Source organism: Pagrus major, chromosome 16, assembly GCF_040436345.1.
Source record: "Pagrus major chromosome 16, Pma_NU_1.0".
NCBI classification, from domain to species: Eukaryota; Metazoa; Chordata; class Actinopteri; order Spariformes; family Sparidae; genus Pagrus; species Pagrus major.
The window spans coordinates 21,948,762-21,974,418 of record NC_133230.1 but is presented as its reverse complement, the minus strand read 5'-3'; the positions used below and the strand labels follow the sequence as shown (position 1 = coordinate 21,974,418).

Below are 25,657 nucleotides of genomic sequence, written 5' to 3'. Positions count from 1 at the left end.
TCATTATAGATCCCAGGGAGTAATTGGATTTAGACTCTATTATTACGGTGACATAAAAGACATACATATGGTTTAAGTTAAGGGGCAGACCTATAATTGACCATACAAGTACCAACTGAGAAAAAATATGCTGAAAATCATTGTATTCCCAGTCACTTGCCAGTTAATGTGATTAGCAACAAAGCACCCTTTCAACAAACATTGAATAACTAGTGAACAGTGGGACCTGACTAGTTGTCATTTTAACCAAATATATCATTACCCTGTTAACATTTAACAAGCTTCGATGAGGTCTTGTTATCACATTATCACACTATTTATGTCTAAATGTGTCGTCTCACCATTAAATGGACATTCAAAATGCAGTTGTTACAACTGGGGGAGCCTGGATTGAACCCAGCTGTTTTCAAAGCAGTTAAGAGAGCCTTGTTTCTGAACCTAGAAACAAGCTTACATTCCTGTTAAAAGGACACAAAAACAGATTTTTCAGGCTTTTCCATTGAAGATAAAGTGAAGCTCTCCAATTTGTGTCTAACAGTGTCACCCAGACTCTGTCACTGGTAGATGAGAGTACTGGGGTTTCATTTTTGATTTAATTTTCTTTCCTCTGCCAAAACATGTCTTGAAAATCATATTCTTTCATTTTGAACTTGATCCATTTGCGCTGCTCTGAAAGGTGCATGCATCATGCACAGCACAGAGCTACTTTGCCAAGGCCTGTTCATCTTGACTCTACCTTTAGCTGATTGAATATGAAAAGCTTTGTCTGTTCCTGCTTCTCTCAGACTGCTTTATGTATATTCTTGACAAAGCACCAGACAAACAGTATATTCGCCAAAAACATCATCATCTCAACTGCAACATGAGTCATGACTAAATTCATATAATGCACGAACATATTGTGAAAGCTGCTTTAATTATTCCCCCCTGGAGGAGATACCTAACAATAACCATATAGAAAATGTCATGTGCTGTGCATTAAGCTTGCATTCTCTATGTCCTGTTTAATGAATGTCCTCTGGCCATGTCAAACATGGCCCTGAAACTCTGTTTATCTGTCCAGCAGCAAGTTGCTTCCTCCATCTCTGTCTCTGGAAACGCTTTGTGAATGATAATGCATATTCACATGCAACATCTACCCGTGTACGTACTCCTCTTTCCTGAGTGGCTCTGGTAAATGAAAAAGATGGATGAGAGCACTGGCGTAATTTTACAGTCAGTTTTATGTCATCTCAGTGTCCCTCTTACAACATCTGTGTCCCAAGAAAACACTACCCTCACTCTTTATAACCACTTGTTTTTCAGCGTCCCTAGCCAAGTGCCAGGCATCCCACTGACTTTATGTCTCTGAAAGCTTTGGAAACTGGTTCTGACTTGATTTTGGCGGGGGGCATTATCAAGCAACCCTATGCAGCCTTCGATTCACTGAGTTTCCAGGTGCCAGCTCCGGAGTAAAAACATTCATTACATTCAGTACAACAGAGACTGAGCAGAGAAAGTGTCATTCATCACAACTTTAATATCCAAGACAGTGCTTTGATCATGCTGTATAATCTGGCCCCTCTGAGTGGAGAGAAATGTTTGTGGTTAGGGTTTTGTTTGATTTCAGCAGGTTTTGCACTTTTTTTCTTTCCCAGGCACCCTCGTAAATGACATGCAGAGCTCTGAGACACACTTGAATGTGCTCGTAACCGCACACTTGCAAGCGATTACTCAACCTCAAACACCCTCAATAGCTATTTTTACTCTTGTAAACTAATGAATAGTTTAATTATGTGATTTGAATATGTGAAGCCTTACCTTTGAGGCTCCTCTAAGGAGTGCTTTTGTGCCATTCCTTGTCAGTGATGCTCTTCTAAGCCTTCATCCGTCTTCACACTTGATGAAGTTGTTATTTGAGGTGATCAGGACTTCGTTGAGCAGATGGAGAGGGGCTTTTTCTTGGCTTTTTAAGACTTCAGTATTCCACTTCACACTTCTACACCCATTTGTTGGAAATGTTCTATTTCTTTTGGCAACATGTTCACCAGTTGGAAAGACCATGCGGCACTGTTCAACCAGTTCAAATGAACATGTGGTGAGTTCTGGTGCTGTTATAAAGGAAAGAAGCATGATCTTTATTGAGTGTTAATTATGCAGCAGTCTCCATCTTGTTTTTAGTCATGCAAGCGGTATGGCTTTAGGGATGGCAATATCAGTCAGACCATTTTGGTCCAGACAGAAACTATTTGATGGAATATCATGGATTTCCATTATGGAGATCTTACTGCTATTGCTGCCACGAGTGCTGTCTTGATTACCATATATGTTGTACAAACATTCATGTTCCCCCCAGAATTAATTGTAATCATTTGAGTGATCCCTTAAGGGAAACTCGGCAGCCATCTTGGCAACGCCCTCACGCAGCTTTTTTGGGCTTACAAGACCAGGCCCCTGTAATGAAATGGGGAAAGAGCCATGATTTCACTGTCAATGGTCAACAGATAATAACTGTATGTATAGTATCACCAGTGATTTCTGATAAAAAAAAACACTTAAAAGTTTAGGTGACTTTGCCCCCAAATAAGGTTTAAAAATACTTTTATTTCCACAGGTTGTACTTCTACCCATGTGATTTCACGCTACCAACTTCTTTAACAACTCAATCCAGAGAGTGTGACATGATGCTGTTAGCTCATCCTGCCAGAGAACTTGATCAAATGCGAGTTTAATGTCTAATGTTTGAATAACCTCACCTTTGTTTCTTCTCTTATAAAGTCTCTGGTACTACTGCATATGTGAAAAAGTTATATAAAACCTCAGGAGTCAGTGTTGGTTGGGACTAAAGACTACAAGTTTGAAACTGAAAAAATCTGTATTGGTAGGTCACTCTTCATCTCTGCTGCAGGCTGGCAGCTCAAGGCTACATTATCTATTACTAGATTAATGAGCCTGAATCACTAACCGAACTGTCAATGGTCGAGTTGCATTAGGGGTAATGTAGGCATCAGGTTTTTGACAAGGAAGAATAATGTTTGTAATAAAAACATGTCAATTTCTGCTGCATTGATTTGGATATGCTGATACATAAGAGCAGCCAGCACAGCTGTTGACTCAAGTTTTCAGTCAAATACTATTTACTGGTTGCTTGAGCACATAAAAAGCAGATGTGATTATTTTAAGGTCCTGAAACTGACGCAGCTTAGTATTCATGAACACATACAGGGACAGGGCCTTAATATCAGAACATTTATCCGGGACTTTCTGGAGTTGCTTTCACGGTTATTTCACCTGAAAATCAGCCAATATTCACACAACAAATTTTCCAAAAATCTTTTTCAACAAATCCAGATGTTTTTGTTATCGCCCATTCAACTGTAATGTAAACTAAATCCTCTGAGGAGAAAATTAAAATCAGACATTGGAAGATAGCTGGGAGTTGTAAGGAGAGAAGACATATCACAGGTGGCCAAGTCTATCAGGGGCAAAATGGTCTCAGCTATTTTGCTGCTTCTTTCTTTGAGAACATCAGATGAGATGGCTTTTCTGAGCTGCTCCACTCCAAAGCCCCAACCTTTTAACTAAACTACAACCAGCAGCAGCATTCAGCTCAGGAAACTATTCGGAACTGCACTCTCGATTCGGCCTTTGTCCTATTAAACTACTCTCAGACAGAACTGACTATTCAAAGTCACGCACTTCCAAGCCACGGACGTCAGCCAGCATCCTGGATTGTCATCAAAGTAACTGGCTGCTCTGCTGGCTAATGATGAGGCAGATTGTTTATTATTCCCATCTTTTCCCTCAATGTTTTTTTTTTGCTATCATTCTTTAGACACTGCAAAAACAAGTGATAGACAGGAAGTTTGAGTTTTAGTGGGATTCCCCAAAAACTGTCTGCTGTTTCATGTTAATATTTTTCTTTGTATGAATCCCCCTCATTATGGGCTATTTAATATTTCCGGTTTCCCTATTCAGATATCTATCCATAGCTGCTTTTATTCCACAATTACCAATGAATAGCTAGGCTTCGATTCAAGTACACAATCCCCCTCACCCCCCATCATTATCATAACCAATAGCTTTTAATAAGATGGCCTTTAGATAATCCAATTTGTCCTGCTTGACCTGTGGGACCTTGCCCTACAGGCTCAAGACAACAGTAATGTCACTGTCCAGTTGCCAGTGTAGGGGTTAAGTTGCGATGACCCACGGAGATATGGGATCTCCCTCTCTGTCTACTGGTCATGCTAGTTAGCATGTTGAATGTTGTGTCATGTGTTAACTGCCCTCCATCTCAGTCATCCTCCAGAACAAGACCATGTCTGTCAGTGGCTTGTTATGAGTGTTTGGGCAGGCTACGGTGGCCCTATTTCTGGATCAGCTATGTGGTTCATATGTCCATCTATCTATTGTGGGGTCTGACGCCATTCAAAGAATACACTGGGCTGAGACAGACGCTTACTGGACAGGTAACGCCAAGTTCACACTTCAGGATTTTAGCCCTGATCTTGCTTGAGAGCAGACGTTTTTCTCCTTTCTCCCTCTCTCCTCTGGTGTTTTCTGCAGCAGCTCTGTGAACCCAGTCCTATCATGCATCTAACTGTATATAGTGGGTGGAATAACAGTTTGTAGTTTCTATGAGAATACATACACACAAGCTGATCAGTATTTGTAACCATGTCATCCTTGCTGAACCACAGTACAAGTAGCCATGTTCAGTGCAAAATCCTCCTAATCCATCCTCTTTTTTTTTACTTCCTAGTATTTTTGCTGCAAATCAACACACAAACAACTTGGATGGCCTGGACGGCATCATACCCTTGTCACGTCTTGTGTGTGTGATCTTGTAGTGTGTGACCCCCGTGTCCCTGATCGGTCACATAGTGTACAAAGCACAATGACTGCAAGAGTCCCCTAATATGAGGCAGAAAGTTATGTAGTGTGAACAGTACAGTACAGCAATCTGATGACCTTGAAAGTCGTGAGTGTGACCAAGGCATTACCAGTCTCTCACTGGCCTAATGGACAAAAACAGACAACCAAGAGTGGTTTGGTTTCAGCCTACAGGTCCTATGTTAACACTTATGTTAATGCTATTCCCTGCATTCATTCAGATTTTGCATCACTTTAACATTTTAATCAATCTAGCAAATAATACACTATGTTTTAATTGTTTAATGTTCTTTCCATAATAATAGTCGTCTTAACAAAAGAGTTACACATGTTATGTACAGAAAATTTGCTGAATCATTAATGCACTAACCGCAGTTGAAATTATATCAACTTTAATTGATAGAGATAGAAAACTGTCCTTTCCAGGCTCATGTTTGATGCATTTTATTTTAGTATCCAGAGGTAGTTGTAGTAGCCCATGTTCTGAATGGCCACGCACAAAGGCAGGTAATTACGAGGATAAGAGTGCATACTTTTTGAAAGTTCTACACACAAAAAGTTACATACATAAGTGTAAATAATGAAAAAAGAGAGCTTGAAACCGTGCTTACTGTCTCCCCTCCTGGGCATGAATGTTTGACTTTCTGTTACAGAAATTGCTCAACGTTGTGGTTGAGCATACTGATGCCCTTAAAGAAGTACTCCACCGCTGGGAAGATGATCCTTGATTACAACTGGGCTGTCTATGCACTAAAAAGGCGGAAATATTTTTAAAATTGGTGCTACATGTCCAGAGAAAACAGAGAAAAAGAGAACCACGTTATGCATATACACACAAATTCAGCTGATCTGCGAATAATTGTATGCCTTTATCTGGAAATCATAAGTTAATTATCTGTAATGATTGCCTTTTTGTTTTCCCATGTCACGTATCTGGCTATCACAAGTTAACAACGTTATTATCCTGTTCTGTATTATCTGCACTCTCTCTGCGCTCCTCAGAAGTGGGTTTTCTACACTGCAAAAGCGAATCATGATATGTGCGAGTCAAAATTGTCAAAATTCCCACATTCGATTGAAGCACGTTTGTGTAATAATCCAAAAAATATGGTAACATTAAAGCTCTGATGGCATCAGACGATTCACAGCACAGAAGTGGTAAATTGCCTCCATATTGCCTCATCCACAGTTAATGTGCTGAGAGGTTGGCCACCCCAAATGTGCTGTCTAAAATGCTATCAGGCAAACACGTTGAGCAAATCTCAATTATGTTGAGTATCTTGCATAATGGAAATAATTAGTAGTTTTCAAGGGATTTTGTTTGTTGACAATTAAGCCCAAATACATCTGGTTCAAGGTATTATGTAAATAAAAATGTTAATAAAAAAGGAGCGCTTCACTTGCTAACACTAACTTACTTTGGATGAACTTGGTTTTCTGTGTTAGAAATTGTCATCAGATAAATAAAAAGATTACCATCTGTTTTGGATCTTCATACCATATGAGAAAAATCCACCCTTTAAATCACTCCGAAAGGCACATTTTAAGTCACTCACAATTGATGATGTTCATTTTAATGACGAACAAGACTCTTCACATGCAAACTGTCCATAATTCACAGTTTGACATGAGAAGTTTTGCGTCATCTTCCCAAACAAAAATCTTTAAAAAACTAACCAGTCATTAACATTTGTTTCATTTTTGCTTGCCATCAATTACTTACATCTGCCTAAATAAGTTTCACTGAACATCTGTTTGTTGTTTAATTAGAACAAGGAAATAACACTATGTATTGTATTCCATTGTGCTAATATTGTGTGTTAGCAGAACACGCTATCTGATTGTATTCCAGAAAAAAATAGGCAATCGCAATCCTGTTTGTGAGCTGGTCTGGACAAAAGTCCTGGGAAAACATTTCCTCCCAGTGTATCGTTGGTCTCATTTATTTCATATCGTCAGGAAAACAGCTCGTTATGCTGAGATCATTAAATACTTTTCTCGTGATCGCAAGAAAAACACACTGTAAATATCTTCCTTGTCTTCATTTAGGCATTTAAAATCTTCCATACAGGAGAGCATCCTTGCTCATATTATGAAAGAAATAGAATAGACCCTTGATAGACACACAGAGACAGACCATAATCTATACTCCTAACGTGAATGTCTTTGGACAGTCCATTTTTCTCAATATGGATTGGCAAGTACTCCATCAGCTACAGGCTGTGCTATTGTTAACTCGCTCTATCGACAGCCATGAATTCCTCTGATAAACATCGGAACACCACCACCCAGGCACCCGATTATTCCTACTCAGGCAGGGTGATTGGGGACTGTATAGCATCTAGAAGAACTGTATGTATGTATGACGTGCCTTCATAATTAAAACAAGTACTTAAACCACTCTTTGTCTGTCTCTCCTCAGTCAGCAGTGCCTGCCATGCTCTCTTGGACAGATTTCTGGAGGAGAACTTCTCAGAACAGCTGCTTCCTCATCATTTGGGCTCAGAAGATTATAGCCAAAGTAAGAGTTATGGACTGGTGTTGTCAAAAATAATATTTTACTGATATATATCTTTCTTTTAATACGGTTACTCATTTTCATCTGTGTCGTTATTATCATCACCTGCACTGATCACCTGCTTCAACTTAAATAGTCATTGACTTGAATGAAAATCGTCTTGACAGGAAAGCACAGTTTAGAGAGGAAGATTTGATTAATAGAGCACATGACAACTTGAAGTCTTTTTAAAGGTCAGAAATGAGATGCCAATTATCCACAAGGAGAAACTTAAAGGACCAGAAAACTGCTCATTATGAAGTTCAGGTGCGAGCTTGACTCGAGCTGTCACAACACTGCTCTGTTAGATGGTGAAAGTGGAAGAATAAAGCGGCACAGCATGTTGACACTGGGGAAAACAGTTTGGCACTGAAAAAGGCAAAGCAGCCACATTTTCAAGTATTTTGTGATCAGAGGAAGCATTTTTCATTGATATATAGATGACAATCAGTTTAATGATGAGCTTCATACTACTGTATGTTATCCCCAGAGGGATTCCTATGGCTGTTTTTCATATTAACTGGAGTGGCACTTTCCTCTCCAGCCATCACATGATGTCTCAAACGCCTCCTTTTTTCTCATCCTGTTCATCAATCCCCCCTCCCCCCAACAGACGACAGATGCACTCAAAACTTACAAAAGGCCTCTCTGTTAGGCAGATTTTGGATTTCAATAAACATTGGAGGAGGTTTGGGCCATGGACCACTGATGTGATCAATATGTGGTGAAGGTCATTTTCAAATCATTAACATTTTGATGGTATATTTGAACAACTTTGCTGTTTTTTTCCAGAACTGCAGCGAAAGAAAATAATCCACTACATGTGTCTTGATGCCGTTCTGCATCCAGAAAGTTTTAGATTTAAACTTTAACAAAATGCAAAATTAAGATTCTTTTTCAACCTTGCTGACTGGCCTCATGCAGGCATGAGACCGGGGAAAATTCCATTTGGCTGCTGCATCTGATAGGAGGTCTATAGTATTATTTCTTTTCTCATAACAGCTGGCCCTGTCGGGCTTCAGTGAGGCCCTGTATATCTTATGGTGAGAGAGGAGCAGAGCTTCACAGCTATTATTTTCCCCACACACTCTTTGCCAATTCCTGCACTTCTGCGCTGTGATTGGGTTTACATGTTACTTTGACGTGTCTTCTGAGGTTATGGATGACGTGCGAATTGAACTTGGTGTGGCCTGTAACTCTGAGGTTAAAGTACTGACGGAGGACAAAGCATCGTGCTAATATTGTGTGTTAGCAGAACACTGATGGCATTCCAGAAAAAAATAGGCAATCGCAAGCCTGTTTGTGAGCTGGTCTGGACAAAAGTCCAGGGAAAAATCTTCGGCCCAGTGTATCCTTGGCCTGAATATTTAATATTCTCAGAATAACAGCTCGTTATGTTGAGATCATTAAATACTTTTCTCGTGATTGCAAGAAAACACACTGTAAACATCTTTCTTGCCTATCGTCAATCTGGCTTTTATTGAAAAAAATCAGTTTTGACTCATTTTGGGCGGGGTGACAGATGCTGTTTGTTCTCTGCAAAACATGTTTACCAGTTGTCTTTGAAAATTCAAAATTTGTCCTAGTAAATGATCATGCTTCTTCACAACTGAACACTTAATTACAGACTACACTCCCATCTTTCTGTCTCTCAGTTACCTCCTGTGATTTTGAGTCACAGTGCTTCTGGAGTTCATCAAATCACAGCGACCAAAGTGACTGGTCGGTGGTGTCTCCAAAGCAACCTGAAACTGCACACGCTGGGATGACACCTGTGACCGACCACTCAGAGGGAAAATCTGATGGTAAGACTCACTGAGGAGAAATGAAATGAGTGCCTCAGCATACTCACCAGGCCTTCTCGTCTTCTTCTTCTTCTTCTCTTTCTTCCATGAAACATATTTAGGGGTGAGAAAAGCCTGTAAAGTATCTTTGAACTTAGTCAGAGCTCTTTTGAATCTCCATTGAATTTTATTTTTGTGCTTGTACTCTGGCGCCCACTCTGGAATTTGTCCTAACGTTAGGGTGTTTGTCAAATGATTTCACAGAAATGACAGTATTATGAGGTGGCCATAAAACTGTCAAATGTGAAATTTGCACTCTGTTTTATCACCCTAGGCCACTTCCTTCTCCTAAGCTTCTCACCTACCACCGAGGCCTCTGGGACATGCGAGTACCATTTCACCAGCCCAGTCTTGCCAGAAAGCGACAGGTACTGCAGCTTACAGGTGGCTCTGTATGAGGCCGGTCCAGCGGTGGGGAACCTCACACTCCTGATCAAGCCAGTTCTCTCAGGTTCAGCTGTTCACTCTGTGGTTCTCAACCACAGGAGACGTGATGACCGAAGGTCAGAAAACACACAGAATAGACTCTTCCAGCCTGTGCTGTACTGTTTGTTCAGAGTCTTTGTTATTTATTTATCGGTGTACGGTTTATGCAGCACAACATGCCAATTAGTGTCAGAAAAGCAAAACCCTGCATCTTCAATGATTAAAGTGCTTGTCAAGTTGAGGTCCAGCCTAGAAAATAAATACAAGGAGCTTAGATTCACTAAAACGAAAGGTGACTGGGGCCTTTAGACAGAGCAAGGACACAACGACTAATACATTTTACTTCTGTGGCACTAAAGTTCAATAAGGAAAATGTTTCTTAGCTTTCATGCGGGACAAACAGTAGAGTTGTGATCATGTGTAGACAGCGGTCCCCTGTGTATTGTTTGGAAAATGGGAACAGGTATTTCCTATTGATCTATTGCTAAGGGGTAGCCATCTTTAGAGAGCTAAAAGCTTTCATGTCTCTAGATGCAGACTCTGGAAATGAATTTCTATATAATTGGTTATGACAGAAGAGGGATGGATGGGCATATGCAATAAGTTTGTCCATTGGCTTTGTTAGTGTCTCTGCTGTAATGGACTAAGCAATTACATTATGAGACACACAGAGACATGGATTTCATTTATTCAGCCCACTGTTCCCACTGTTCCCACTTGTAGATGTAACTCCTGGATGGACTCTCCATTCGAAGCACTCTTCCTATCACACGTGACACATTTTACTATAGTGCTGTTTGTGTTCTGATGTTTCACCTGTACTGGCTGTTCTCAGAGCTCAGCAACAGTTCAAATAGAACATTATTCCTGCAAAAACAGAGGCTTAATGTTCCTGGAAATGGCCCCCAGATTGTGTGCCTTATCTTCATTTCACTGTATGTTCCAAATAGTGAAACATTACTCACCAATTCCACTAAATGTGCAGTATTTTTTGGGGCATAAGAGCACAGGGTTACTTTTAGACCCTGAGAGATGGATTTGTAATATGTCAAGTGAGGATGCTATCACATAGGATAGCATTCAGAAAAAAATATCTAATGTGAGATATGGCTCATATTGAATCGAATGGGGGATTTGAAGAAGCCAAGCTCTATAGCAGCATTACAAGGTGACAGATTAAATGCACTCCGTAGAGCTTAATGTTTTCATAGACCAAATAAGGACAATCGTGGCAGTGTTGTGCATTAAAAAGTAGCAATGTGCATACAAAAAGATCAAAAGAAGAAGGTTACGAACAACAATAAATAAAGCAGGTTTTAAAAAAGTTAAAAAGCTTTTGCAAATGATCTTTGAAAAAATATATCAAATGTTTGCAAGATGTTCATAGTGCATTTTGGTGAAACATGTTGATTGTTTTTGAGTGTTTAAGGTAACTATGATTTCTGAGCCACTGTAGTGTTTCTTTTAATATCAACTTGTTAAGGTTTGTATTAACTCTCAGTTAAAGTCTTCATCTTGAAGACAGCAGAGAACTCAAGTCAGACAAAAACTAAATTCACACATTTTTAGAATGTAAATGCAAATTGTCAAAATGATATGTTGTTCATCACGTTTTGTATATGGCTTTACTTCATGTTCAATGTTCTGAAGTCCTCAACGGAAAACTAGCTTACACTACCTGTTCCCTTAATTTCATAGTAAACCTGTATTTTTTCATATAACCTGCAAACTCTGGAAATGGAAAGGAAATGTCGTAAATCACTGTAGATTGTTTTACTTGTCCAAAGAGCAAAAATAAAAGGTGCAATTTTAATCTCTATGATCTGTTATAAATTTGGAACTTACATAAAATTTGTTTACTATTGCTTATTTCACCAAGAATATTATAATATGTAAATATTGTGATAAACAACATCAGCGTTCGAAACTGACATCCATCAGACCTTTTTTTTCTTTTCAGTTTGCTAATGACATTAGCTAATGTTATTAGCCACGTTAGCTCAGTGATTGACTGCAGGTGACTATGGTTACTTAGTAACAGCAAAGGGATGCAGTCAGTACATCTGACTGTGCAGAAAACATAAAATAAAAAGATGGAAAAAATTATTGTAAAGCCTTCCTTATTGCGGATTAGTGTTTGTGTTGATAAATGCACCCCCTCTTATGAAAGAACCTGTGAATTTCTACAGTTGACTTCAGAAAATATTTCTCTGTGATTGGTTGATGCAGGGCTGATTGGGAGGTTCTGGAGGCTGTGATTGGTCAGGTGGACGAGCCCTTTCAGGTGACCCTGCTCTACACTTCCTGTTTGGGGGAAGGTGGAGCCACTGTGGCTCTGGACTCTCTGGAGTTCATAGACTGTGAATCAGGTAAGTCCATCAAGCTCAATGGAGCTGTTATTTACATATTTCAGTTCAAACCAAAGCCTGTCGCAGTTGTGTCATCTGATCAACTATTTTGACAAAACAGAAGGAACCAGCTCTACATTTTGTAAACTGGAAACATGCTTGCTGTTGGTTCTCAGTGCCATATCTTTGGAAAATCTATTTTACAGTTTCTACAGCAGCTGAAAAGAGAGACACTGAATTGTTATTAGATTCATCTGTGCAATCTATTGCAATTGTTATCTGTATTGGATTGAATTTGATCGTACAGGTGTACCTAATAAAGTGGCCAAAGTCTATATGTACATGAAATTAAATTTGGTATCAAGATAATCTCCAAATCACACCGAAACAATTTCTAGTTAATTTGCCACATTGTAACAATTGTCACACTGTTCCTTGTTCAGCAATTTGAATGGTTTTACTTGTATAAAGCTGTAGGTTGGGGGACTATTTCTTAGCCTCTACCAGGCAACCAACAAGGATTCTGCTCCCAGTCAAGGCACAACCTTGCATATAACCCCCCGTAGAACAGCAAATGCCATTTTTACACTCTAGTCTTGTATGAAGTTAACAAGATTGTTGTTTATCTAATCTAACACTGACTTCCAAATACATATTTATTTTTTTACAGTGGGTTTAGTTCTCCGTAATGTAGAAAAATGTGGTCACATGATTGTGTAATCGTTGTGTGGTTGCTGCGATGCAGAACACCAGGTGATGGAAGCAGCATGTGAGGATTCGTTCCACTGTGAAAACTCCGGAGATTGCATCCACCAGAGCCAAGTGTGCAACTTCCACACCGACTGCCCTTTAGGAGAGGATGAGGGCTTCATCTGTGGTGAGGTTTTGTGTTTTTTCTCTGTAAAATAACAGGACGCAGAATAGGAGAAACCTGTGGCCTTACATTTCAATTAGTCATACTTGAAAATGCACTTTTGCAGTAAGCTTAAGAGGTTTCACTTTGTGCGATGAATCAATTTTGATTTGATCTGCACTATTGGACTGATTGGACTGAGAGTGGAAAGGCGAAAACAACATGAAAAGCAAAAGACGTGTATGTGTGAGTGCCTCAGTTTGAGAGTTATATGAGGCCAGCGTACAGTACAGGAGTCCTAAAGCCGAATATGGAGCTATTGGCAGGCTGTTAGCCATTTGCATTAGCTGTATTAAAATTTAGATCCATGATAAATTGTTAATTCTTCGACTGGAGGTACCAGATTATTCCGTGCCAAGGGCCTCTACAAAATATATTCAAAGTGCAGGAAGTAACTATTATATCAGCATTTAAAGTGTGAAGCCTGAAAGGAGCTTCTGTCCTCAGATAAATTGCATCCAAATGTTCTCATCAGATGTTTTTTCTTGATTAGCAGGAAATTCCTTTATTGTTTCATTAGGAAGGTGATATGCTTTGCTCAGATTTTCATCTTGAAGCCATGCCTTTAAAATGTCTAAACATAAGAGATTCAACCAATTGTAATAATATGGAGTATTGAAATCTTAGAGTGGAAAAATATGCTGCAGTGAAATGTGTGTTTTCAGACAGTCAATAATTCTTTTCCTCCCATTTCTCATCTGACCGAGCTTTCTCCTCCTCTTTGAAAACATCAATCTCTCAGTGTGAAGAAAAACACTTCACCACACTGAAAATCAAAAGGCCTCACTTTAGTCTGTAATCAAATCAATGAAGTGAGTGCTATTTCAAGTCCTTGAGTTGTGGATCCTCAGGGGAAAGAGCTGGGTCATTGTGGTGGTGTCATTTTTTTCAATGGACCACCAGTAAAATCTATCCTATGTGAGTGGGACACTGACAATTAGTAAATTGATTTTTTTGTTTTGTTGTCATGTCAAGATCAGATTAAAAGACTGATGTCAATTTTCATCTCCATGGCCAGGATATACATAATCAGATGCATCTTGATGATGATGGATTCACAAACGTATTGATTCAAAAACAGAAAAATATGTTTTAATGCAAACAAAAATATGTATCATTGTCAATGACTAAAAAAAATCCAAAAGAAGGTTCATAGTTGTGATTCTGATGCACACAGTTTTTTGTTTTAAATAAATGTAATAGAAAAAATACAGGCCTAACCTCTATTGCTATTTGTAATTTTAGTCCAAAACATATTTGGATGTTGTAACATTTGTATACAGACTGTTGAAAGGAAATAAGCATATTTATCAAAATATCCAAGTGCTATATTGTAGGCAGCTGGACTTGTTTCAGTTTCTTGAGCTGTCTGGGGAGCTCAACAACCATTCACACCTAGGCTCACCTAGCCCTAACAACCCACATGAAGGCCGGTTGGGTCAACCACAAGTGGCCCTAACGGCTCTGAAACTCAGAGACATGAAACACACATGCCCTTAACAACTCTGTAAGGTCACACCCAGAGAGTTTAAAAGCCTGCAACTCCCCTCCAGTTAGTTAGAACTGGAGAAGCCTCTTGGATGAGAGGTGCAACGTCTTCAAAAAACTGAAACAAGTCCAGTTGCCTACAATACAACACTTATAATTGCCATGACCTGGTTTACTGAGAACCTTAATCGACATTTATCAAAATGTGTTGACTTATCAAACTAGACATTGTGGGTGATATTATGGTGATGTTGTCACTTTAAATCTTGTAACCCTTGGAAGTACTGGCAACCAGTGTTGGAGTTGATGGACGGCACTTTTTCCCTTCAGAGTTGCGAACTTTTCCCCCTGCCTTCAGACCTAACACAACATACTGGATGCAAAGAGATTAAGTTTTCATCGAATGTCTCATGTGACTGTAAGATGCCAAAAAAAACACATTACCTTCAATCTGGGAGAGGTCAGGACACTCAACAGGAACATTTTAGCCCTCAGACTTAACGTTAGCTAACATACTACTGCTTCCCATCCAGATCCCTGTTCTTTTGTTTTGTTCTCACAACATTACTACAGCAAGTTATTGCGCAACAGTTCTTCATTTTGTGAAGACTGTGGCACAACAGATGATGTGGTGCATCGCTCACTCTGTCACGATAATCTTAATAATATCCTGCAGTGAGCGATGTGTAATTATTTTCAAATGTTGTAATGTGTACATGTTTGAGATATGAGAGACACAGAATGAAACATCAACTGCTCACATCGAGGATTATGGCACCCGTTTCAGAATGTTATTAATGGTCCTCTAATGTCTCCAAAAAGACGAATCATGTGGAAAACATTAACAATTTCAACAGCTGCAGTCTCTGTTCAAGTGAAATATGACAACGGTCTTTCTCCTCCCCAGATGCTCTTCCGTTTGGCTCACACTGCTCGTTTGAACGGGATGCATGTGGTTGGTCGGTGTCTAACCAGCACACGGCCTGGAGAAGGGTCGCTGGAGACGAGCTGCTAGAGAGAAATGACATGCAGGGCATAACTCTGCAGAGCACACCAGGTTGGCAGTGTGTGTGTCTGTGTGTGTGTGTGTGTGTGTGCAGTACGTGTGAAATGTGCATATTAATACATCTTATCCCTCAGGTGAATCTTGTCCTGTATTGGTGAATTATTCTGTTGTGGAGAGAAGGAAGTTAAAAACTCATACAAGCTTTTCAGTTGTTGTGTTTTCTACACAAGGCTTTTTATGGGAATACCTCCTTAGATTACTACCATATGAAGTCACACCACATTACCTTAAAAAGGCTCATATGGATCGTTTAAATCCAGCTGCAGAGCCTATTTGTTCCTGGAACGGCTTTTTATTTAAGTCAATGCTTCTATGGTTCTTCAAAGTACAGTTTTAATTTTATAGGCTGCTGGTTCTCATCCAGCAATTAGTTCGAAACGTATGGCTTGAAAGAATGTAACACAACACATTAAATGTATCTCTGGTGTGTCTTTGTGTCATGACCTGGATAGCATTCTGCTGTGTCACATTTATTGTGCGCCCCCAGGGCACTTCCTGTTTCTGCAGGTAAGTGAGAGTAATTCCCTTCGTGAGGCGTCTATTCAGAGCTCCTTTTTACCTGCCCCAGTCTCTACTGCTGCCTGCCAGGTCAGTTATTTAAATGGAAAAGGTCGTTTAATAATTTTGTTCACATATTTTTGTTTCCTTCTCCTTGTGAAGCATCAAAAACTCCAGTCAATTACGATAACTCCTTGCTGAAATTGTGTCTGTTTTTCTGTGCAGATGCGTTTCTCTCTGTACCTGTATGGGGACTTCAATGGTTCTTTGCTGGTGGCTATAGAGGAGAATGGGACCAACTCTGCACCACTGGTTTGGGAGAGAAATGGTCAGTGGACAGACGACTGGGAAGACGTTGCCCTGCAGCTGACTGGCCTTCAACATGGGTACATTAAAAAAAAAAGGGTAGAAGTAGATGATCATGCAACACTGAAGTGCTACAACAATCAGGCATGGTCTCATGTGTATTAGAGTTACCTCTCATTCAACTTTACAGACCTTTTTTCACTCTTTGTCATCCAAAAACAGTTTTTTTTCACATCAGACTCCATAACATTTCCATTTCCTTTATATTTCATGGCAAAACTAAAGCTCTTCTCAGGCAGCAATGCCATTACAATTCTACAGTCATGCTGAAGATTTAGCATGCGAACGTGCTGATGATGAGAAAGAGGAAAATGCTGCCTTCATCTAAATAATTTGAAATCTTTTTGAAGATTTGACCTATTTTCCCTACAAGCTGCTTTTGTACTAATATTGGAACTGAATTCCTGTTTTTCACATTAATCATTTTTACCCCAGGTTCCATGTTAAAGTAACAGCTACGTGGGAACAAGGCTCCAATGCTGATGTCGCTCTTGATGACATTGCAATTGTAGCAGCCTGCTTCAAGACAGGTAAGCTGTTGCTAACATACAATTCTGGAGACCATAACAGAAACACTGCCATTTAAGTTCGGTTCAACCATCTGGGGGGATTATAATGTAAAACCGATACAAATAAAGGTTATTTTTAGTTCAAATCAGGGGGGAGTAAACATGTAAGAGCCTGGGGAACATCTGAATGAAGACTGATGCTGAACGTCACATGACGCACAAATGGAATGTTACATTTATGGAAAATGAAATGCAAGCTGGTGTGTTTTAAGGTGTATCTGCCATTGCCTCATTGGTGTTGTTCTTAGAACAAGAGTAATTATTGTTGCTTTAGGGTCATATCTCGTCGAATCTGGAGCAGCATTGTGGCTGAGTGGGTTGAGTGTGGGATTCACACAGGAGAGCAGAATTCGTATCCAATTGGAACAGATAATTATACTGACTCACCTATCATTTCCACACTAAGCTCACTTATTATTTATTTTGTTTCTTTTCAGTTTTCTGCTCTGGTTTGGTTAGATACACCTCCCCGACATTCCTCACACTCCTGAGTTAGTGGCAGTAATTAAGAGGTGCAGCAATGCACCAACGAATGCAGTGAAGAATAAGTCCCCAAGCTTAAAAAACATGGACATAAACTACGTACGATTTTTATTGTTCAAAACATTTTCTTTGCAAATGTTTTATGAGGACAGAAATGTATTAGACATGTTTTTATGACCTCAAGGATAAACACACAATGGAAATACTAAATGGAAATACTAACTGGAAACACAATTTTGTTCCCTCTTAAAGGGGATCTTAAATGAGAACTTGTGGCTACAGACCACTGTGCAACAAATGTAACAAAGCCCAATAAGACTATGTGTCTCATAACTGTCTGCTTATGACTTTCCTAATTACTTTTTGCACTTCTTAGACTCAGACCCCTGCTGAATTAAATGGAGAGCAGAGCAGTACAGTGAATCCTGCCAGCTTTTAAGACTGACTGATGACAACTGCTTTTTCTTTCGCTAGATGCGGTCATTGGTCTTTCATTTATAGCCTTGTGTCGATGATTGGTCATGATTTGAGGGTAACCAGCATTTAATTATTTGCTGCAATTGCGGCAATGTGATATGTGTGCCAACATTCCTCTCTGTGTCATTAGACTTTGCGTTTTTTATTCTCATAAACATGTGAAAGGACTTTATAAAGCTCTCTCTGCGCCATTTAAATAATCCGGGATGAATTTCATTTTCAATGTGTGGTGACAGAGTTGATATAAATTTGCACTTTGATACACTGGATTAAAGGGATAAGTCTGTTTTTGTTTTATGATTTAAAGTGAAGGATGACAGGCAGAGTGATAACAGCAGTGTGTGTGACTGTTGCTCATCTGCTCTGGTTGGGCAAGACTGCGACATTTTCATGGTCAATTCAGGTTCCCAGAGGAACTTTAGTAAGCCATAAATTAGTTAAATGTTTCTCCCCCATAACATTTATGAAGTGTTTGTGCTGGGATCTTGTTGTGCTGGAGAGGCTTGTATGCTTTTATGGTGTCTAGATCCTAGATGCTCTCAACACTGGTGAAAGTAAACCACCTGGCAAAGGACAGCACAGCAGATGCCATCCTCTATAAATTCACTGTGTCTGCATGCTATACAGTGGATGACGAGGACTTAGGGAGGAATGTATTCATGTTGTTTCCAGGAATTAGTCTGTGGAAAAGTCTCCATGTTCATCTTTAAAAACCCTTCTTTGAATCGTTGTCATTTACTTTCATACATGTCGCTTTGTGTCTGAATATACGTAATTAATGCAGGAGGCTGACTCTTATTCCTTTTCTCTCTTTCATCCCACTTTTCTCTACATTGGCTCCCTGCCTCTCCTCAGATCTCAACTCTCTCCTGCCCATGGCCGACTTGGAGGATTTCTTAAGCCCCCTTCCAGAGCCCTCTGCCTCAGGTAGTGTGCAGCTCCAGCTGTCACCTGGGACACCTTGTGAATTTCCAAAGTGTGCCTCGTCTACCATGTCATTTTTAATCCAATCTGCCTGCAGAATTTACATAGCAGGTGTTGGATTGTACATTTGTCTCGACGCTTTATCTACCATATTGGCTGACCAGAAGCTTTTAATCCGGTTTGCATTCACGTTCCAGGCGTTTAATGCAATTTCCAGTCAGGCTCCTAGATGTAGCGCCATATGTGTGTTTCTGCTCTTTAATTTCCAGCTGTTTATCTTAGCCTCACATATGTCCTTGCATGTTTTGTTGCTTCTCTCTCTGTAAGTGTGTATACAGTACGTACAGTTACCAGCTCACTCAACAATTCCCAGCAGCTCATGTTTTGTTTTCTTTGTCTCCATTTTTCTAGAGGTTTCTTTGATGACGTGGTGGTTTAACTCATGCGGTGCCAGTGGTCCCCACGGCCCGACCCAGGCCCAGTGTGACAGCACCTACAGGAACAAAAACGTCAGTGTCACTGTGGGGAAGGAAGGCCCCTTAAAAGGAGTCCAGATGTGGAGGGTGCCTGCTACTAACAGATACCTGTAAGTGATAGAGGGGATGGCTTGTTCAAGTGTAAGTCTGGTGACATTCTTTGTTTTTCTTATTGTCAACAAATCCCATGAAAAGACTACAATCCACAATGATAAATGGACTGTATTTACACAGCATGTGTCTAGTCTTAGCGACCACTCAAAGTGCTTAACATCACAAGTCTGTATTCACCCATTCACACACATTCGTATACTGGTGGCAGAGGCTACCGCGCAACCACCTGCTCATTAGGTAACCAATAATATACACTCATAAACTGATGGAAGAGCCACTGGGAGCAATCCTGGATTTGGTATCTTGCACATTGTAGCTCACAGGCTTTATCAGCCTTTGACAGAAAGAGTTAAACTGTGGTTTGCAATTTGTCCATTGCTTATTTCTGCTCAGTATTCATTCACAATTACTGACATTGTTGTGTGAGAACTGTGCATAAGATTTGAGGTGTGACCAGTGCCTTGGATCTAGACGATTCTGGCAGCGCTGAGTTTAACCGATTATTGTCTTGCCATATCAAGACTGCAAGCAATTTGACTGTCTAGGCACAGCCAGTCATGGGACCTGACAATCACAGTCACAACATGAAATGAGGCAACGTAAAAGTGACATGATTAATCACAGAGCATGGTGAATTGTTTTGGATAAATTATGCACAGCTGTACTTAAAGCCAGTATCAACACATAGTGTTGGTTTGTAAGAGGGAATCCTCACCACAGGTGACTGTGACTCCTGGTGTGTGTGTTATAGCAGACATCTATAGCTATTTGCTCAAATGTATTGCAGTCTATCTATCTAGTATGATATATGCTTTGGAGCCTGAGCCAAAAAGCAATTTCTTCAATATGTAATCCTCTTGCTGTGCATTGGTCTCCCCCAGGATCTCTGCATATGGTGCTGCAGGAGGGAAAGGAGCCAAAAACCACAATAAACGCAACCACGGGGTCTTTATATCTGCCATATTTCCTCTGGAGAAAGGAGATGTTCTTTACATCCTGGTGGGTCATCAGGGAGAGGATGCATGTCCGGGGGTGAGTAGAGGTGAAGGATTCATTGTGTGATGTCCCACTGGGATATCTTTTGCAAAGAAGAGGGAAGATGAGAGTGACCTAGATTTAAAAAAAATTCCTTCCTGCTGGATTCAAATTTTTGTGAAGCTTATTTCTTTCTTTAAATCGTACCTCCGTAGAGAAATCCCCACACCCAGAAGATCTGCCTGGGCGAGTCATCAGTGATTGAAGACGACCTCAGGGGAGAGGCCGGTGTGGAGTGGGCTGGGGGTGGAGGCGGAGGAGGGGGAGCCACCTACATCTTTAAGGTGACAGAAAAAAAACTGTGTTGTTTGAGTGTGTGTCCTTTCTATGATGACTTGTGCGGATTAAGTGTGCATACTGATAGGCATCAGAAAATGTCTGTATGCATATTGGAACGATTCAGCAGGGTCTCACACTCTAATCCACGGCGTTGAATATAGATTGGACATACACAAGAGGTTTTTCATTTACAGTGAAATGCCGATGCACACACGTGCGCCACTGAGCATGTTCATGGTTGAAATTGGCTCAAATCAGTGAGACTTACAGTGATGCTGTCTTGTCAGATGGAGGTAGGTGAGCTGGTTCCCTTGCTGATTGCGGCTGGAGGAGGAGGAAATGCCTACCTTGAAGACCCAGAGTCCAGTCTGGACCAGATACCACTGGAACAGTATGAAAACAGCACCATAGCTCCCAGTACCAACGGTCAAACTGGCGCTGCAGGTACTGTACCAATGTTGATGGTGCGTAAATGATGTTCACTCACCTTAAGTGGTATCCAGTCATGCAGACATTTTCAGTTCATTGTGCTAAGGCTTTGCGATGACTCCCTCCACCCTGACACAACGAGAGTGAGGATAAACCACAGAACATGCAATCCTCATTAGGGCTATTTATTTTAATTGCTCCGATGGCAACTGTTGACATCGACTGTCAACTTAATTCAGGTTGAGAGAAATATAATATTTATATAAAAGACAGTGGAATGACAACATTGTAATATTATAGTTACAAAAATGTAGAAACTTCTCAACTAGTTCAACTTTGAGTGCAACAAGAAAGAAAGAAAGAACATAAGAAAGCATTTCACAACAAAATGTACGCGGTATAAATTATGTATAAGATGAACAATCGTAGTTACTATTCATGATGATACTGAAGTTTGGTTGCAGACTCAGTTGTACACTTTATGTTCACAGAGAGGTTAAGTGCCCTATTTAAGAGTATTATCCTGTTTATCTCCATGTTGATGCGCTATAAGCCTCAGATGACTGCAGGTTTTTCTCCTTGAAACAGATTTTTCGACTTTTATGTGATATCAAAAGCAAGTTAGGGTTAAAACCCTGCGCACCGAGGCGTGTGGGTTGAAGACACAGGAGGAGTTGTTTGTTCTGTGCAGCGCACATTGGCATGCATGCATGATCCTTCACAGCGGGATGTGTTTGGTCTGAGGATAATGCGATCTATCTGGATCGTATTTTTAGTTTCCTGACAGGTCTTGACCTTTGAAGCAAGACATATATGGCAGAGAGGGCTCTCTTTGCTCCTGGAAAATGCCTGCAGGAACATTCTCACTAAATCCCCTCTGACCAACAGAGTCTCAGCACAGACCATCTACCAGCTCATCTTATTGCAACGTCTCTGTGGGATTGTTTAGATAAAGATCTAAGTGACAGGAGAAATATGTAGCTCTTAGTTGTAAGTAAAGGGGGTGTGTGTGTTCGTGCATATTCGTGTGGATGTGTGTGCCGTTGTTGGAACCGGTCATCCTGGCATCATGTTTTCACACGTGTCTATTTGTTTGCTTGTTGGTCAGTTGGTTGGTTGATCGGTTGGTTTGTCAGCAGCATTACACAAAAACTACTACTGCTACAGTATTTTCTAATGGAGGATGGGTCTCGGCACAGAATACACCCCACTAACTTTTGGTGTGGATTTGGTTAAAGGGATGTATCCAGATATCTTTCCTCATTTTCTTTAACATTGCAAGATAGGTCATCATTTATTTATTTTTTTACATTTTCATTCATTTCTCAGGGAATAATGCGTGGCTGTAAAATTATAATTATCGCTCAAAATATTAGTATTAATCTGGCATTAATAAAGGTTATTATGCAGACTATTGTTAGTCTCTCGAGCAGCAAGATGACCTCATAGTCAGTACAATAACACAGTGAAACCGCTTCCCGATCAGGGGACACAATAGGACACTGCATCGTTCAAAGCTGAGAGTACGGAAAGTAACCCAAAAGAACCTGAAAGCTTTGGACTTAGTGAATCTTACTCTAGCCGACACTTGTTTAACCTTTTAAACCATCAACCATATTATTCAACCCTTGGAAGATTTGTATACCTGTGGAGGCTGCAGGGGAAGGAGGACGAAGAGGGAGGAGGTGTTGTGGTGATTCTCCAGCCGGCCTTTTCTGGCGTGGGGTCCTGCATCTCTCGCTCTCTCTCCATTTCATGCACACTTTGGAAAGTTGTGCAGCTGAAATCCACGCAGACCTACAGTGGCTGTGGATTTAAAAATGTGCTTTACTGAGGCCTATTAAAGTTAGTTGGTGGAAAAATGTTGCCACTGCAACAGTGCTTCTCTTTAATATTATTATTCATTGCTGAAGGGACAATATTCCCATCACTGCCTTGTAGCAAGAGAAAAATTCCAACTTCGTACGTAAAGTACATATGTAAATATAGAAATTAAATTCAATAAGTTTGATTCAGTATACTCTATTCATGCCTCAAGGGGAAATTCAAGGCAAGAAAGCATGCATACAGAAGTACACATAGTCATTAATGACACTGGTCATATTTCAATCAACTCTTGAACAACAAGGAGAAATATGCATAAATCTTCAGGTTCCCAACCTGACCTCTTTTATGTATAATATAATGTATGTATATGAAAGAGCGCCACTTACGATACATGGGTTTATGTTGTCAATGTTGACAATTTCTACTTTTGTGCAAGGAATGACTGTTTAAACGTTGTCTAAAAAAGATCTATCACACCTACACTTTCTACAAAAGTGAGAATGTGTCTACAATTGTGTGTGGTTGTCAGAAACTTCAGTGTCTACATTAATGTGTTTCAAGTGGTAAACAAAAGACAGAAGCAGGCTGAAGACTTGCTGTTGACCCTTTCATGTGTTCTCACCAGCTGCCTGTGAACATGAACAAAGATGCACGACAACACGACAAAAACTGGAAACAGAACAACAGTTCTGTCCCTGTTCATTTTTACGCCATGTGTTTCTGCCTGCATCATTCAAATCTCCAGCTTGAAGTCTTCATCCTTTGTCAGACTTTCAACAAGACTGAGCTTCTTTTTCTCTTGTTTTAACAGCTGAGTAGAGTAAAAAAAAACAACAAAAAAAACACAGCATGTTTGAACCTGTGAGAGTTAAACACAAAGATGACCAGCAACCAAAGTAAGCAGCACCACCAGTACAATAAGCTTCAAAATAAAAGTATCGACCACATGAAACAAAAAACAATAAAACAAATTTGATATTCACAAAATACCATCAGAAAATAATTATAGAATGTTGAGTATTTAAAACTTATGATACAGTTAAAAAAAAAATAATACATGAGCGTTGAGCTACGACATAAACTCTCAAAATAAAATATGTATTCACCCCCCTTGGAGTCAAGCTTATAAATCATTTTTTGTTTCCAAGGAAGTAATTGTCACCCTCTCTGGGTTCCAAATTGAACTTAGTGATTGTTTTCTTGGCTTGACCCATACTAGGGACTGAAAGTCAGCATATCTTAGCCTCTGCTGCTTTGACTTTGACCATTTTTTAAAATGCGTGTCCTGACGTGTTCCCCCAGCTTTATCAAAATGCAATGTAAAATCCCAGGAGTGCCCTCATAGCTGACACTGCAGACATAACCATAACAGTTTACGACAACAATTTACACACTCCCTTTGGAGGAAATCAAGATAGCTTTCCAACGTGCAGTCAGACATGTCTCCAGTCTGTCTAAATTTATCTGTGTATGTTATCTCTAAAGCTGCCTTGCTGGGCTCCTGCTTGAATTCAAACAGTGTTGCGAAAACTCTTGTGAAAATTTCCACGGCATTCATGTTTCCGTCTCCATCCTCCTTTGCTCACTTACGATAGGTCAGATGAAATTCACTTCAGGTGAACAGCAGCAAAAATCATCTGAACAAGAAGTTTATCTATAACCTTACAACATTTACCCTCTTTAAGTTTTTTCTACAAAATGTGCATGTTTGTTTCCCTGAAGGTGGAGGTGGAGGCTGGAAAGACAGTCTCAGTCCTAACCTGAGGGCAGGAAAGTCTCTGATGGAGGGTGCCGAGGGGGGATCCTCGTGTCCTCTGGCCCTGTCCAAGCTCAGCTGGTCCACCTTTGGGGGTTTTGGAGGTGGAGGTGGGGCCTGCACAGCCGGAGGCGGCGGAGGAGGTTACAGAGGTAACAGTATTCTGTCAGCTACACTTAAACTACAATGCATTAACATTTAACAACCCCTAAAAAAACCAAATCCCTTTCTTTTCTCGGCTTCTGCCTCATTTCTTCTACTCATGTCCTCAGACAAAGTGTTGTGATTTGTCATTCAGTATAAATCTTGGTTTAGATGCTTGTGCTGTTGCACTCAGCAGTTGACTCTTTACAGAAATATCACAATTTCAACTGAAAAAAGTTTAGCAACATAATTGGCATGCACAGTTTTGAGATTACATTGTTTCTGTGCCATGGTAATCATACATAGCAATTATACCTTTCCTTTTTGTCAATTTCTTTGCTTTTTATATCCTCAAGTGACACAACAGCGAGGTTAACTGTTGGATCACTCCAATATAATCACAGCTTTTTGTCTTTCAACTTCTGTCACCAGCCTTAAAATGCAGGGTGTCGTGCAACATGGTGTTTTCTCCGTCGAGAGAAAACTGTCAAACCTGCTAACAAGCATAAAGTGTCATAATGGAGGAAAATGGTTTCAATTAGTTGTAATACTGACTGATTTGACTGAGCGTTCACAACATACATTTTGTGACAGGAGGCGACGCCGCGTTGATGGATGAGATCACTGCCGACGGTCAGAACGGCGTCTCATTCATCCATCCAGTGGGAGAGATTTTCCTTCAGCCTCTGGCAGGTGAGACCGACTCACATCATGATGAAGACACCAACGCTGATTAATCTGATAGTGACACTGCCGATAAGAG

At 40.2% G+C, this 25,657-nt stretch overlaps 1 protein-coding gene across 1 annotated transcript in view; it reads left to right on the top strand.

Moving 5' to 3' along the window:
• Window positions 1–7,128: 7,128 nt before the first annotated feature.
• Window positions 7,129–25,657, top strand: part of ltk (leukocyte receptor tyrosine kinase) — a 31,713-nt gene continuing 13,184 nt past the window's right edge. The window contains 17 exon segments of the mRNA XM_073483189.1: window positions 7,129–7,207; window positions 7,298–7,396; window positions 9,088–9,237; window positions 9,551–9,779; window positions 11,932–12,071; window positions 12,796–12,927; window positions 15,359–15,508; window positions 16,005–16,105; window positions 16,241–16,401; window positions 16,817–16,911; window positions 18,766–18,837; window positions 19,246–19,420; window positions 20,306–20,456; window positions 20,615–20,743; window positions 21,026–21,182; window positions 24,717–24,902; window positions 25,489–25,587. Coding sequence (XP_073339290.1) covers window positions 7,129–7,207; window positions 7,298–7,396; window positions 9,088–9,237; window positions 9,551–9,779; window positions 11,932–12,071; window positions 12,796–12,927; window positions 15,359–15,508; window positions 16,005–16,105; window positions 16,241–16,401; window positions 16,817–16,911; window positions 18,766–18,837; window positions 19,246–19,420; window positions 20,306–20,456; window positions 20,615–20,743; window positions 21,026–21,182; window positions 24,717–24,902; window positions 25,489–25,587 — 2,305 coding nt within the window.